General features: G+C 39.6%; 1 protein-coding gene across 1 annotated transcript in view; it reads right to left on the bottom strand.

The window, feature by feature from the left end:
- Positions 1–5,723: 5,723 nt before the first annotated feature.
- The window catches only part of LOC129836217 (VPS10 domain-containing receptor SorCS3-like), a 251,858-nt gene continuing 243,069 nt past the window's right edge, over positions 5,724–14,512 (bottom strand). Inside the window, exons 22-26 of the mRNA XM_055902085.1 lie at positions 12,728–12,859; positions 12,314–12,413; positions 10,579–10,684; positions 9,644–9,804; positions 5,724–9,186 (exon numbers count right to left, since the gene is read on the bottom strand). Coding sequence (XP_055758060.1) covers positions 9,128–9,186; positions 9,644–9,804; positions 10,579–10,684; positions 12,314–12,413; positions 12,728–12,859 — 558 coding nt within the window. The 3' untranslated portion in view covers positions 5,724–9,127. The remainder of the gene's footprint in view (positions 9,187–9,643; positions 9,805–10,578; positions 10,685–12,313; positions 12,414–12,727; positions 12,860–14,512) is intronic.

Here is a 14,512-nt window from a genome sequence, read left to right as displayed (position 1 = left end):
GTCGTTGAGAATGGGGGCGTACTCGGTCCTCCTTTTCCTGTAGTCCACAATCATCTCCTTAGTCTTTGTTACGTTGAGGGATAGGTTGTTATTCTGGCACCAGGTCTCTGATCTCCCTATAGGCTGTCTCGTTGTCACTGTTGTGTTGTCTGCAAACTTAATGATGGTGTTGGAGTCGTGCCTGGCCATGCAGTCGTTTGTGAACAGCTAGTACAGGAGGGGACTGAGCACGCACCTCTTGGGGGCTCCAGTGTTGATCAGCGTGGCAGATGTGTTGCTACCTACCCTCACCACCTGGGGGCGGCCCGTCAGGAAGTCCAGGATCCAGTTGCAGAGAAAGGTGTTTAGTCCCAGGATCCTTAGCTTAGTGATGAGCTTTGTGGGTACTATGGTGTTGAACGCTTAGCTGTAGTCAATGAATAGCATTCTCACATAGGTGTTCCTTTTGTCCAGGTGGGAAAGGGCAGTGTGGAGTGCAATAGTGATTGCATCATCTGTGTATCTGTTTGGGCGTCATGCAAATTGGAGTGGGTCTAGGGTTTCTGGGATAATGGGATAATGGTGTTGATGTGAGCCATTACCAGCCTTTCAAATCCCTTCATGGCTACGGACGTGAGTGCTACGGGTCTGTAGTCATTTAGGCAGCTTGCCTTTGTGTTCTTGGGCACAGGGACTATGGTGGTCTGCTTGAAACATGTTGGTATTACAGACTTAATCAGTGAAAACGCCTGCCAGTTGGTCAGCACATGCCTGGAGCACACGTCCTGGTAATCCGTCTGGCCCCGCAGCCTTGTGTATGTTGACCTGTTTAAAGTTCCTATTCACGTCGGCTACGGAGAGCATGATCACACAGTCGTCCGGAACAGCTAATGCTCTCATGCATGCCTCAGTGTTGCTTGCCTCGAAGTGAGCATTGAAGTGATTTAGCTCGTCTGGTAGGCTCGTGTCACTGGGCAGCTCGTGGCTGTGCTTCCCTTTGTAGTCTGTAATGGTTTGCATGCCCTGCCACATAAGACGAGCGTCGGAGCCGGTATAGTATGATTCAATTTTAGCCATGTATTGACGCTTTGACTGTTTGATGGTTCGTCGGAAGGCATAGCTGGATTTCTTATAAGCTTCCGGGTTAGAGTCCCGCACCTTGAAAGCGGCAGCTCTGCCCTTTAGCTCAGTGCGAATGTTGCCTGTCATGCATGGCTTCTGGTTGGGGTATGTACGTACAATCACTGTTGGGACGACGTCCTCAACGCACTTATTGATAAAGCCAGTGACTGATGTGTTGTGCCCCTCAATGCCATTGGTGTGCGAATGTTGCCTGTAATCCATGGCTTCTGGTTGGGGTATGTACGTACAGTCACTGTGGGTACGATGTCCTCAATGCACTTATTGATAAAGCCAGTGACTGATGTGGTGTGCTCCTCGATGCCATTGGAAGAATCCCAGAACGTGTTCCAGCCTGTGATAGCAAAACAGTCCTGTAGTTTAGCATCTGCTTCATCTGACCACGTTTTTATAGACCGAGTTACTGGTGCATCCTGCTTTAATTTTTGCTTGTAAGCAGGAATCAGGAGGATGAAGTTGTGGTCGGATTTACCAAATGGAGGGCGAGGGAGAGCTTTGTACATGTCTCTGTGTGTGGAGTATAGGTGATCTAGAATTTTTTTCCCTCTGGTTGCACATTTAACATGTTGATAGATATTTGGTAGAACTGATTTAAGTTTCCCTGCATTAAAGTCTCCGCCCACTAGGAGCTGAGCCTCTGGGTGAGTGGTTTCCTGTTTGCTTATTTCCTTATACAGCTGACTCAGTGCGGTCTTAGTGCCAGCATCTATCTGTGGTGGTAAATTAACGAAAAGTATAGCTGAAATCTCTCTAGGCAAGTAGTGTGGCGTGCAATTTATCACAATAGACTACTTCAGGCCAGCAAAATCTAGAGACTTCCTTAGATTTCGTGCACCAGCTGTTGTTTACAAATATGCACAGACCACCTCCCCTCGTCTTACCGGAGTGTGCTGTTCTATATTGCCTGTGCAGAGGATATCCCGCTAGCTGAATATGCATGTCGTCATTTAGCCACTATTCCGTTAACCATAGGATATTACAGTTTTTGATGTCCCCTTGTTAGGATAGTCGTGATCGTACCTCGTCTAATTTGTTGTCCAATGATTGCACGTTGGCGAGTAAAATTGACAGTCATGGCAGCTTTCCCACTCGCCTTCTGCGGGTCCTCACGAGGCATCCCGCTCTGTGTCCCCTGTACCTGCGTTTCTTCATCTTTCAAATAACGGGGATGTTGGCCCTGTTGGGTGTTTGGAGAATGTCCTGTGCGTCTTGCTTGTTGAAGAAAAAATATTTTTCGAATCCGAGGTGAGTGATCGCTGTCCTGATATCCAGAAGCTCTTTATTTTGCCGTAAGATATCGTTGCAGAAATATTATGTATAAAATAAGTTACAAATAACGCAAAAAAACCCCACATAATAGCACAATTGGTTGTGCGCCCGTATATCTGCTGCCATTTCTTCCGGCACCATAAGTCAATGTTTGAGTGATTACACTGAAACTCAAGTCATTTTTTGTTCACATGTTGATGTGATAAACAACATGTGGGAGATATGGAGTAATCATAAAATAATTTCTTACAGAAAAACTAGCTGTTGAAAATGTAATTTATGTTTACTCACAATCAACTATCCTAAGCACCATAAAACATGGTCTCGGGACCTGGGCGGTCTTGACAAAATGTACATCCTTATGATCAAACCACCTCTTCACAGGAGTGCCATCCTAACCAATATCAGTGTTATCCTACGTGTGGGAGCTCTGCAAATGCGTGGGAGCCCAGCTCACATTAAAATGTGTGTGTAAATACACTTTAGCCTAGAACCAAGCTTCTATTACCCAACCCACATGTCTATCAGCAACCCTCACCAATCGTTAGAGTATGCATTTGGGGTTCTAAGGCTGTTTACACAGGTAACCTTTTGTCCACTAATTGGTCTTTTGATCAATCACATCAGATCTTTTCACATCAGATCTTTTTTAGAGCTGATCTGATTGGTCAAAAGACCAATTAGTGGGAAAAATATCAGAATTGGGCTGCCTGTGTAAACGCAGCCTAAGAGACCTGTAAGACATTGTGATGGGTCCCAAGGTGAAAGAGGAAGAAAGGCCCCAATATTAATCTAACCCTAGGTATAATGAGGCTGCTCTGAAGGCTTTCCCTTCACGAGTCAAGACAAATGACCCTTGTTTATGCCAGGCTTTGCCGTCCAGCGGTCCATCTGCCAACTACGACAGAAAACTGCGAAAGTGAAATGAACTGTAATCGAAGGAGAGTCTTTATTCGCCATTAAGTGACAGAGTACATTTATAGTCTGGTGAAGGCCCAATTCCTTGAGAGGACGGTGGCTTCGCAGATGACAATGCTGCCATCTTTTTTGACAAGGGTATTTTATCAAGTGCAAAAATTCTGCCTCCAATCAATTCTTCACCGCTTCGTCCGCTCTTACTGGCTACAGGCGGCTCAAGGATAATGAAAAAAAGACGACGCTCATTGTTGATGTTCGAGTGGTAGCAGGTGTCACATGGCATCGACGACAAATTATGGGCGATTTACCTCTCAGTGTCAAAAGAATGGCGGTAGAACAGATCAGAAGGGGAAGTGGCATCCCACAATACCGTGTGTCATTCTGACGCCGTGGTGATAATTAAACCAGTGCCTCTTAAGAATACCTCTCACCTGTTTGGGTTCAGGAAGGAGACACTCAGTGACCTCGCTACCATAGAGGAAATTTGGAAAATATTCCAAAGAAATATATATTTTCTAAAATAACAAGATACACTATAGTATCTACAATAACAACTTACAGTATAGTATCTACAGTAATAAGACACAGTTTAGTATCTACAATAACAAGATACATTATACTATTTACAGTAACAAGATACAGTATAGTATCTACAACAACAAGATACAGTATAGTATCTACAATAATGAGATACAGTATAGTATCTACGACAACAAAATACAGTATAGTATCTACAGTAATAAGACACAGTATAGTATCTACAATAGCAAGTTACAGTATACTATCTACAGTAACAAGATACATTATAGTATCTACATTAACAAGATACAGTATAGTATCTACAACAACAAGATACAGTATAGTATCTACAGTAACAAGATACACTATAGTATCTACAACAACAAGATACACTATAGTATCTACAACAACAAGATACACTATAGTATCTACAACAACAAGATACAGTATAGTATCTACAACAACAAGATACAGTATAGTATCTACAACAACAAGATACAGTATAGTATCTACAGTAATAAGACACAGTATAGTATCTACAACAACAAGATACAGTATAGTATCTACAACAACAAGATACAGTATAGTATCTACAGTAACAAGATACACTATAGTATCTACAGTAACAAGATACAGTAGCTTTAACAGGGACTTAATGTATAACATGACAGCAGTATCGTAAGATTAACTTGTAATACACAAAACTGCTTTTATAATTTCTAAACAAGTGTCAGTGACAGCAATTCACAAACTATCACATGAATCATATTAACAATATTCATGCTCGCCCTTTGTCTTGCAGCCTTTGCATTTACCATAAGTATTTTACATCCACTGTTGTAGCTGCTATTTGCTAATGGCATGCCCATTACTAGAGACACACACGTACATATCCACCTAATAGCAGTAGATAATGCATTTTCCACACAGTAACATCGTGACAGACAGGAATACAGCAGTACATTTTCTAAATGCCTGCAGCAGTGTAAATAAGTGGCTGATTCTGATCTGCAGAGTTGGTGATAGGGGGAGCATTGTGTACACTTCAGCTCCTGGCTGTAGCTTCTGTAGCTGGCTGAAGCAGGTGTAATGTATCAAGGTTTGTCAGACAGTGTACAGTGATGCGGTTTGCTGGCTCCTTAACGACTTCAGTGCTGATGAACTAGGAGAAACTGGAGTTGTTAGACTTTGAGTAAAGGTATGTGCTGAAGTTTGGCTTTGTAAACACTTTTTTTCACAACACTGTTGACAATGTATTTTTCTCTACACTGTTTTAGCACTGTGACACTTGGACAACTGTAATGAAAAAGGAATGACCTGCATAACATCATTTTAACACGCATCAATCAATCACATTTATTTTATAAATCCTTTTTAACATCAGCAGTTATCATTATACAGATAGCCAGCCTAAAACCCCCAAAGAGCAAACAATACAGATGTGGAACCACAGTGACATGAAAACTTCCTAGAAAGGCTGGAACCTAGAGAGGATCTAGGCTCTGAGGGGTGGCTCCTCTTCTGCCTGTGCCGGTTGGAGATTATAAGAGTACATGGACATAAAGGCTAGATCATTCTTCAAGCTGTTCAAGTGTTCATAGATGACCAGCAGGGTCAAATAATATAAACAGCGGTTATAGAGGGTGCAACCGCTCAGCACCTTAGGAGTAAATGTCAGTTGGCTTTTCATAGCCGAGCGCTCAGAGGTCGAGACAGCAAGTGTGTGAAAGAGAGAGAGTGAGAGAAACAGAGGATCGAAATACACATGCAGACACACACACACTAACACACACAGTAACGTGTGGGATATAGCAATAAGAAAGTCAGTTTATTATGCAGTGCAGATCACCTACTATTACCCTTCGCAGAGTTGAAAGAATTCCATTACACAGAGAGAATTGCTTTGATGTAGAAAAATACATTTATTTGAAACAATTTCAAAATGACAGTTTCTTAACAGTAGAAATATTGAAATAAAGATGAAACAGAACAGTACTGATGATGCATGCATTTGTGCAATGAAGAGTATTACAATGGTCTGCCCTTAGAATCATAATACATGTGGTAAAGAGGTCAATGGAACACAGACCGTGGGGAGTAGCGCACATTCAACAAATCTGATCTAACAAAGTAGAGAGTTGTCAAATCCATCATGATTGATATACTGTAACAGGCCCACTAAGTGGTTACTATAGTGTGATTTGCGTATGTTTTGCTGTTTTGGCTGCATAACATTTTAGAAGTTCTCCCTTTTCAGGTTTGAAGAAGTGACTGCTAAATGCTAACTCCTGTCCGTATAAGCTGGTAGCATAGCTAGCATACAGAACTCTGTGGTGGTAGTCAAAGTCGTTTTTAACTGTAATGCCGTTGATTGGTCACGATGACATCCATACAAGCATTATACTCCGGTTTTTACCTCAACATAGTGTGAAATACACATAGAAACAATAGCCTAAATGTAGACAAATTCCACTGACCTCATTAATGCGTCTATGTACACTAAGATTTCTTAATTTCCCTTTCCCACAATCTTGTATCCCTTTCAGATTTCACAGATCATCTTATTCAACATTTGCACCAAAAAAATAATCAAACCAGCTCAATAGAATCTGATGTAAAGCAACGAACACAAGAGAAAACTGTTCAAACGAACGTTGCAGGATAAAATATCTACACCAATAAATAAGCAGACAAACTGTAACAAATGTAACACAACCCAACTACTTTCCCTACAAAACCTGCAGCAGTACAGACAAATATAAACAGGTCTTGCCTCTGAGGGATGTCTGAAGAACAGCACCGTTGAATGATCGACAACCAAGGCTGAAATGCCAACGCGTGTTTCCCGCTCATAGGGTGAAAGGAGCTTCGAGGCTCATGGGATGAATGGTTGTAATCCACCGTTCTAATGGCCTTACGTGTCAAAGGAAAGTCTTTCCGAAGAAATTCAGGGGAAATAAAAGGAATTATACATGTGGATGAACTCTGAGTGACCTTTTAGCTCAGCTAGTTCATCTTTGTCTGCCAGTGGAGGAACTGGAAGAGTCACCTTAGGAACTGGTGGTGGCAGAGATGACACAAAGAAAAAACACTTCAATGTTCCCGTTATCTGTCACGACGTTAATCATCTTTCTTTTTAATAAGTATTTGAACAAAGCCGACGTGACATTGAGAACATTAAAATGAGTTGTCAACAACAAACAAAATAGGGACAGTCAGATGAGTGAGGATGATGCAATTATCGTACGTTCAACAAAACAATTTGTTGCATTGTTATGTCCTGTGTGGAAGAATGCCTCTGTGGATGGAGTTTGATAAATCAAAACAACGTTAGCATGTCGCTACAGCAACAGTTTGCTATGACAACTGCTATAACACTCTTATTAGAATGTAACACCATGCTTGTTACAATGTAACACGGGACTATAGATACAGAAGCTCCGCCTCTTTCCTTTACTACTGAACACACTTGTAAACACGATCATGGGAATCACTTTCCTTGTCCAACATTCTCTAAACATTCCCGCCCTTCTCTCATCTCACTTTCCTGTGTCATCACATGCCGACTCCAGGCACGGCATTGTGGGATAGCTCGGCATGGTGAATTCGGTGCTTAATCAACCACCCATCTCCGCTTACCGCCAGACTGGCTACACCTGCTGCCAGGGACCTGTGCGTGACTGGATCTCCTGCTACTCCTGCTAGTGACAGCTTTCAGAGGACTGCATTGTACAGCAGTGTAGTGGAGGAAACTAGCTACTAGACAGCATGTACACTATTGTGTGTATTTCACCACGTAAGGGAATTCAAGTGGTGGAACTTGACTCAACAGTTGGTTTCTAACTTCTAAATGAAGCTGATGAAATGTGTTGATAGTGGGATGATTTGATAAGACTCATATGGAGGAGATGGTGGTTTAAAATCATTGTCTTGTGTAGTTTTTACTCTAGACACCTCATCAGACGAGTGGAAAGTCAACACAAAGTTGTTCTGTTCCCTTCTTGTATGGAGATAATGTTTGAGGAGATTATCTTGAAACTCTATGAGAGTTGACATGCTTTACAGAGATAGAACACTCTATGAATAGATGCCAGCAAAGGACATGATAAACCATATCACTGCAAAATACCCCGAAGCTACTTGTCCTTGTCACGCTGATGGGCCTTAAACAATATACTCATCAGGAGTAACAACTGACATGCACAACAATGTGGGATCCTCTTGATGAGTCAGACACAAATTATATCCACGGATCATAAATGGTTGATTCCACTTTTCTCGTTACTTTCAAAGGGCAAACAATAGAAATAATCCCATGATGTTTATGTCAAGAGTTGTCTGTTACAAAGAGTTTAACTGTTGAGATGCAGGTAAAGATGACCATCAATTATGTGTTTTATTTTGTTTCAAGCAGGGGTGGCGTTGCGTTTTCCTGGTTTAATATTTAGAAAATTTTGTCCATCTTAACAGTTAAACCCTTTGTACAAGACAGATACATTGTATAGCCATAAATTAACTAAATGAAGAATATGCGAGTCTGTATACATACTGTATTTAAAAATGACTGAGCTCTTTTAATTAATAGAAAATAACTATTTACAACACTTGCTTATCTACAACACATACATCTCGTCCTTAATAGTAACATGCACAAGTCAAGGACCTCATTAAAAACAAAGTTGGACTCTTTCTATCAGTAACATCTTGCTTTTTAACACACTTTTAAGAACTGATAACAGGCCATGACTAGATCTCCTGTGTTCGGCATTGTACTTTTAATACAAGCTTGTGGAAAGTAAATATACATATATTATATACAGAGCGATAACGGATATCTAAAGATAATATGGTACAATTTCAATAATATTCCCTGTTAGATCGGAGACCTAGACATGATGGCTCATACAGACAAAAACTCTTAGACCTCATGAAAACTAAAACGTTGAGAAATGTACATAACTCTCTTCATAGGTTTTGATAAAGGCTTTGAGAAAAGTCCATGAAATAAGACAATTACGGACTGAAAATTAAACCTTTCTTTATAATCCAAATTGTGCTACAGTAGGCCTATGTAGCTTATACTTGTTATTAAAACGTGTCTTATTTAGTGGATTGATTTCAAATTTGCAGCATAGATGCTATCAAACAAGACACCCATGCACTTCAGTATAAATGAGGTCCTTAGAAAACTATTAACATTGGGGTTGTGTTTGAGAAATTACAAAAGAAACCAGAATAGAGCGAACCCTCAAAATGGCAATACTTTAAGTCTGTACACATTTGTTGCATTCCTTCCTCGGCTTTACACGCTAGTACAGTTAGGAATCTCCCTTGTGCTCTCGCAGGCATTTCCAATTCGCCCTGGGGTAGAGAGAAAGAATTCAACATAAGAACAACGTGTGTTAGTCCACTGGTTATTAGAGGCTTTGGTGTCAGTGAAACAAATAACTACTTTGACAGTGATACCGCCTGTTAATTACTGGGGTTTCATTACAATGTCTTATCAAAAGCTCTTAAGCTGTTGTTTCATGTGTTGGATATTAGTGGCTGACCCATTGGTTTGTTTGTTCCTTGTTTTCTTCTGAAGATACACTACTCCTCCTTTTTCCTACCAGTTGATTTCATGTAAAGAAACAATGTAGTGTATACACTGCAGGTCAAAGGTCAACATTGTTATTCATGGAGATATGACCCATATGGTTTTAGTCCAATAAAATGAATTTGGACAAAGTATGTGTAATATTGTTGGAAGTTCAAAGTCACCAAATTAGCAATTTGCAATTCAAAAAGGATGTATCGGTCTATGTATGTATCTTACGTTTAACTCTGGCGTCCATCTCCTTCTCCGTGACTTCTTTGGGCGTAGAGAACTCACTGAGGGTGGTCTTAGGCGTGCTGTCGCTCTGGCTGACCGAACCGATCATCTCCTGCTCTTTCTCCTGATTCACCTCCGCGTATATGTTCATCCAGGGGATTTTTCTGCAGATTGTTAAATGTAGACAGACAATAGCCATGTTAAAATAGGGAATGACTATTCAATGATGGTCCGTCCCATTGGCAGCATTTCTCAAAGATGTATATTAACTTTTTGTTCAGAGTTGGTATGTTGACAAAACTATATTAATCCCCCTATTATCATGAAGCCACTAGATATCTAACTAAGAAAATATTAATCTATACATCAGTAAATCCCCATATGACATCAATGTAGTGATATAAAACTGTAATCCTGATGCATTATACATTTTGCATAATCTAATTACAAGTAATTGTGTTACTTAATTGTTTAGCTTGACATTTCAATAAATCTGTTTCTTCAATTACAAGTAATTGTGTTACTTAATTGTTTTGCTTGACATTTCAATAAATCCGTTTCTTCTTCAGATTAATGCAGGAATTTCCATATCCATAATTGATGCGTTTTCAGCAGACTTATAGATAAACATCTTTTTAATAATTCAGCTACTAACAGCCAAAGTATGGCAACAGCATATTAAGCAATTGAATGCTAGTTTTCTTAACACAACATCACCAATTCACATGTGTTCCTCATGCATCCAAATGACTCTAAATCTGTTCACTACATCTACAGTATAAAGGACATTTGAAAAGTTACTTCAAAGGAACGTCTTTAGTTCATTGTTGGTTGATGCCGGCCCTACCGATCTATGCATTATTAATGGTGATAGCAGCTTATTCGAGCAGTGCTGCCATATAGTGTTCAAAGATATAATCATAAAGTACTGTACGTACCTCTTGAATTTGTAGATGAGAAACACTGCTAAACCCAGGAATACTACTGATAGGAGCATCAGCATGGCTGAACTGCTGTGTCTCGGGATGGAATCCACCAAGGGTGCTGTAACAGAGAGTAGAGGAAGATGAACGTTAAACATAACAAGAACATAGCAACACAATAAAGGCTAATCTGGGAATGCCTTGGAGATTTACTTGCTTCATTGCCAATATTGATCCTATACTGTATAGTATTGTATCACTAATAACAACCATGGAGTACAGTTGAGATATTTTGCATCAAAATAGTCTGCTACAGTAGGGCTACATACAGTCAATGCATATGCTTTACTTGAATCAATTTCTCGATTCAAGTAAATAAATCCGGCTTTGTATAATGGGTCGATCCAAGGCAATGATAGTGCATTTTTAATATCCCAAATTTAAAAGGCTGGGATTGCGTGTAATTACTATTTCTCAACGGTTGCCTTTTATCCAACTAAAAGGCATTGGCTTTAAACAAGCATAGCAGCATTTATATTCAGATGTAAATGCTAAATGATGGTTAAAACAAGCCTTTTACAACGACACCTGTCACAAATGAAGTGCAACACAGCAACACTTACTGTGTAATAAACTGGAAGTATATGGTGCTGATTATACTATTTAACACCTCCCTGTGGTATTACACACCCTTGACACACACACACACACACACACACATTTTACGGTCCAGCACCCGCAGACCTGCTTGTGAATACCTAGTCCTTTAAGCCACAGACTGCCAGCTCAAGGCTACGTGTTCTCACTGGGATTATGTGGCTAATAGAACCTTCAAAATATGTACTATTAGACCTGTCAAACCTGGCAATCCTCTCTCCAACCCCCACCTCCACCCTTACAGAAAAAAAACATGTGAAGAGTTCCAAAAAGTTACATTTTATGTGAAATTATGTGATTTTCCACATGTGAAATCATGTGGACTTTCCTTAAGGGCACTTCCAACTTTAACCCTCAACTCTTCCATGTGGACCCAGCTGCTGTAGTAAGTATGGTGTTGTATGAGTATATACTGTAGTAGAAGGCTGGACTACTGCTCTGTATCCATTCAATACTCTCAACTGAGAATCTTTTTCCATTGTGGAGGAGATTTTGTGTTGTTTTTGGGTGGATGCTGGTAAAGCATTTTAATTTCAGCCAAGAGTAGTTATTTGTTTGTCTCATTTTGAGCCAACACTCAAACTGGGGTAATGTTGTTGATTATTGTTAGGCGATTACGATTTTTGCATGCATTGTGAACCAAACATATCTTTTTTTGTCCATTTCTTAAGGGCTAAATAACCAACAGAATTATAGTCAGTGCAACACTAATTCTGTGGTTGGATGGCTGTTAAAGACAGTGAACAGATGTCGGGCGTCTTGATGGCAGATATAAAATATCAATTGTCTCAAGGAGTTCCACTTAAATTAAAATCCATTCTACCTTTCCTCCCACGCTCTCCTCCAATCTTCATACACCCAAGATGGTGACAAACATATAACGCACGTTAAATACAGATCCCAAAAAATGTGTTTGGTTTATGCTATACAAATATGAAGACGCTAACTCCAGGAAATGACATTGCATTTACGACATCACAGAAAGAAACAAACACAGCTGAAAAACAGGATTGTGTAGAGAAAATAATGATTTCTCATGCAAGTACGTACAGTTAATATATGTAATTATCTTGATACTAACTTCTTTCCTTACCCAACGTTAGCTGTGTGATGTAAACGATGACTCTTGCTCCTGGCTTTAGCTCAAACTCCACCAGATTCTGGTTCAGAGCGCTGGCAAGTATCTCAGAGATCTGTTGAAGGAGATGAAAGAAGCATCATTTAGTCAAATAATTCTCACACTTTTCAGCTCTTTCAATTCGCACACAATGCATAATTAAATAGTATTTGCTGTTTCGTCATGACACCCAACACATTGGTTCAGTTGTATCAATTGTCGGACTAGGCGTATAAAATGAATGTCTGCATGTGTGTGTCATTTCAGCCATGACAATGCATTTATCCTATTGTGTGAATTGGCGTGAAGGATTGGAAACAATTTGTCATACATGCCATGACAGAATTACAATGACACTCAAAATGTCATTGTCCAATCTAACTCCCATACCTGCTCTAGCTCCTCCTCGCTCTTTTTCCTGCCCTCTGATTGGTTCTTGTGTGGTAACAGGAAGAGCTCAGCGGCCGTTGGCACACCTGGAAACACTGCAACCAATAGCTGATCCTCTGGAAAGTCTGACACCTGTTGACAATGAACAATACTGTTGCAATATGTTCATACTTGTATGGTATTCTTAGTCTACAGTCCAAATGACTGCCCATAGATTATACACATATTTAACAAGTTTGAAACCAAAGGAGAGGTAGGTGACAATGAAAACGATTTGGGCATGACCAACATGTGTTAATAACCAATACAACCTCCATGTAAACAATGCTACTATATGTCACCAAACCAATAGATGACAAGTCAGCATAAATACTATTTTCTTTTTTTGGTAACATTTTATTTGACACCTAGCATCATAACACGTTCTGACGCGCTTTTAACCATATGTCATAACAGTCAACATAACCTGTCATAACATTGTCATAGCACTGTTATGACAGATATATTTAGATGTGTTGTGACACACAGTACCAGTAAAATGTTTGAACACACCTACTCATTCAAGGGTTTTTCATTGTAGAACAATAGTGAAGACATCAACAATATGAAATAACACATATGGAATCATGTAGTAACCAAAAAAGTGTTAAACAAATCAAAGTATATTTTAGATTTTAGATGCTTCAAAGTAGCCACCCTTTGCATTGATGACAGCTTTGCACACTTTTGGCAATCTCTCAACCAGCATCATGAGGTAGTCACATGGAATGCATTTCAATTAACAGGTGTGCCTGGTTAAAAGTTAATTTGTGGAATTTATTTCCTTCCTAATGCGTTCGAGCCAATCCGTTTTGTTGTGCCAAGGGAGGTGTGGTGTACAGAAGATAGCCCTGTCATCAAGGCAAAGGGTGGCTACTTTGAAAAATCTCAAATATATTTTGATTTGTTTAACACTTTTTTGGTTACAACATGATTCCATATGTGCTATTTCATAGTTTTGATGTCTTCACTATCATTCTACAATGTAGAAAATAGTCAAAAGAAATAAAAACTGTGTCCAAATTTTTGACTGGTATTGTATATTACAGTATTTTATGTCTGGTTATGACGTCTATGTAGAGTGTTAAAGCGCACAAAAAACTACCACACAAGGCAGACCCACCCATTCTACTTGTAAATAGTATGTTATATAACATTTCTTAAATTGTCCATTTTATTACCATTGTAATTGTACACACAATGATGTCAGACATGTGCCTAGCCCAATGCTCTGTCACTGATGACTGGGATCAATGCAGGACAAGGACAAAACACCCTCTTTGGAACTTATGACTGGTGCATATGTATGTAATAGGCCTATCTGGCTTATATTATTGCCCTTACAACAACAAAAATGTTCCAGATTTTGGAATCAAAGTTTGTTTGTTCACAACATAATATACATGTATATGTAGCACTACAACTAGGGGGAGACATTCAAACTGTTAACTGCAGTGCGAGCCTCATACGTTGGAAGAAGAGAAGCAGGAAGGGAAGCCCAGTGGAAAAATGGAGAAAGGAAGCTTCTTGGCAGGGAAAAAACAAAAAATAAATGAAACAATTTAGAGTTAACTTCTTGTCAATATAGGGGGTGCTGTTTCGCATTAGCATAATTTGCTCTACAGATTAAACTGCCTAGTACTCAATTCTTGCTCGGACAATATGCATATTATTATTATTATTATTGGATAGAAAACACTCTCTAGTTTCTATAGCCGTTGGAATTTTGTCTCTGAGTGAAACAGA

This window comes from Salvelinus fontinalis, chromosome 3 (genome assembly GCF_029448725.1).
Source record: "Salvelinus fontinalis isolate EN_2023a chromosome 3, ASM2944872v1, whole genome shotgun sequence".
NCBI classification, from domain to species: domain Eukaryota; kingdom Metazoa; phylum Chordata; class Actinopteri; order Salmoniformes; family Salmonidae; genus Salvelinus; species Salvelinus fontinalis.
This window is presented reverse-complemented; position numbering and strand designations above follow the sequence as displayed.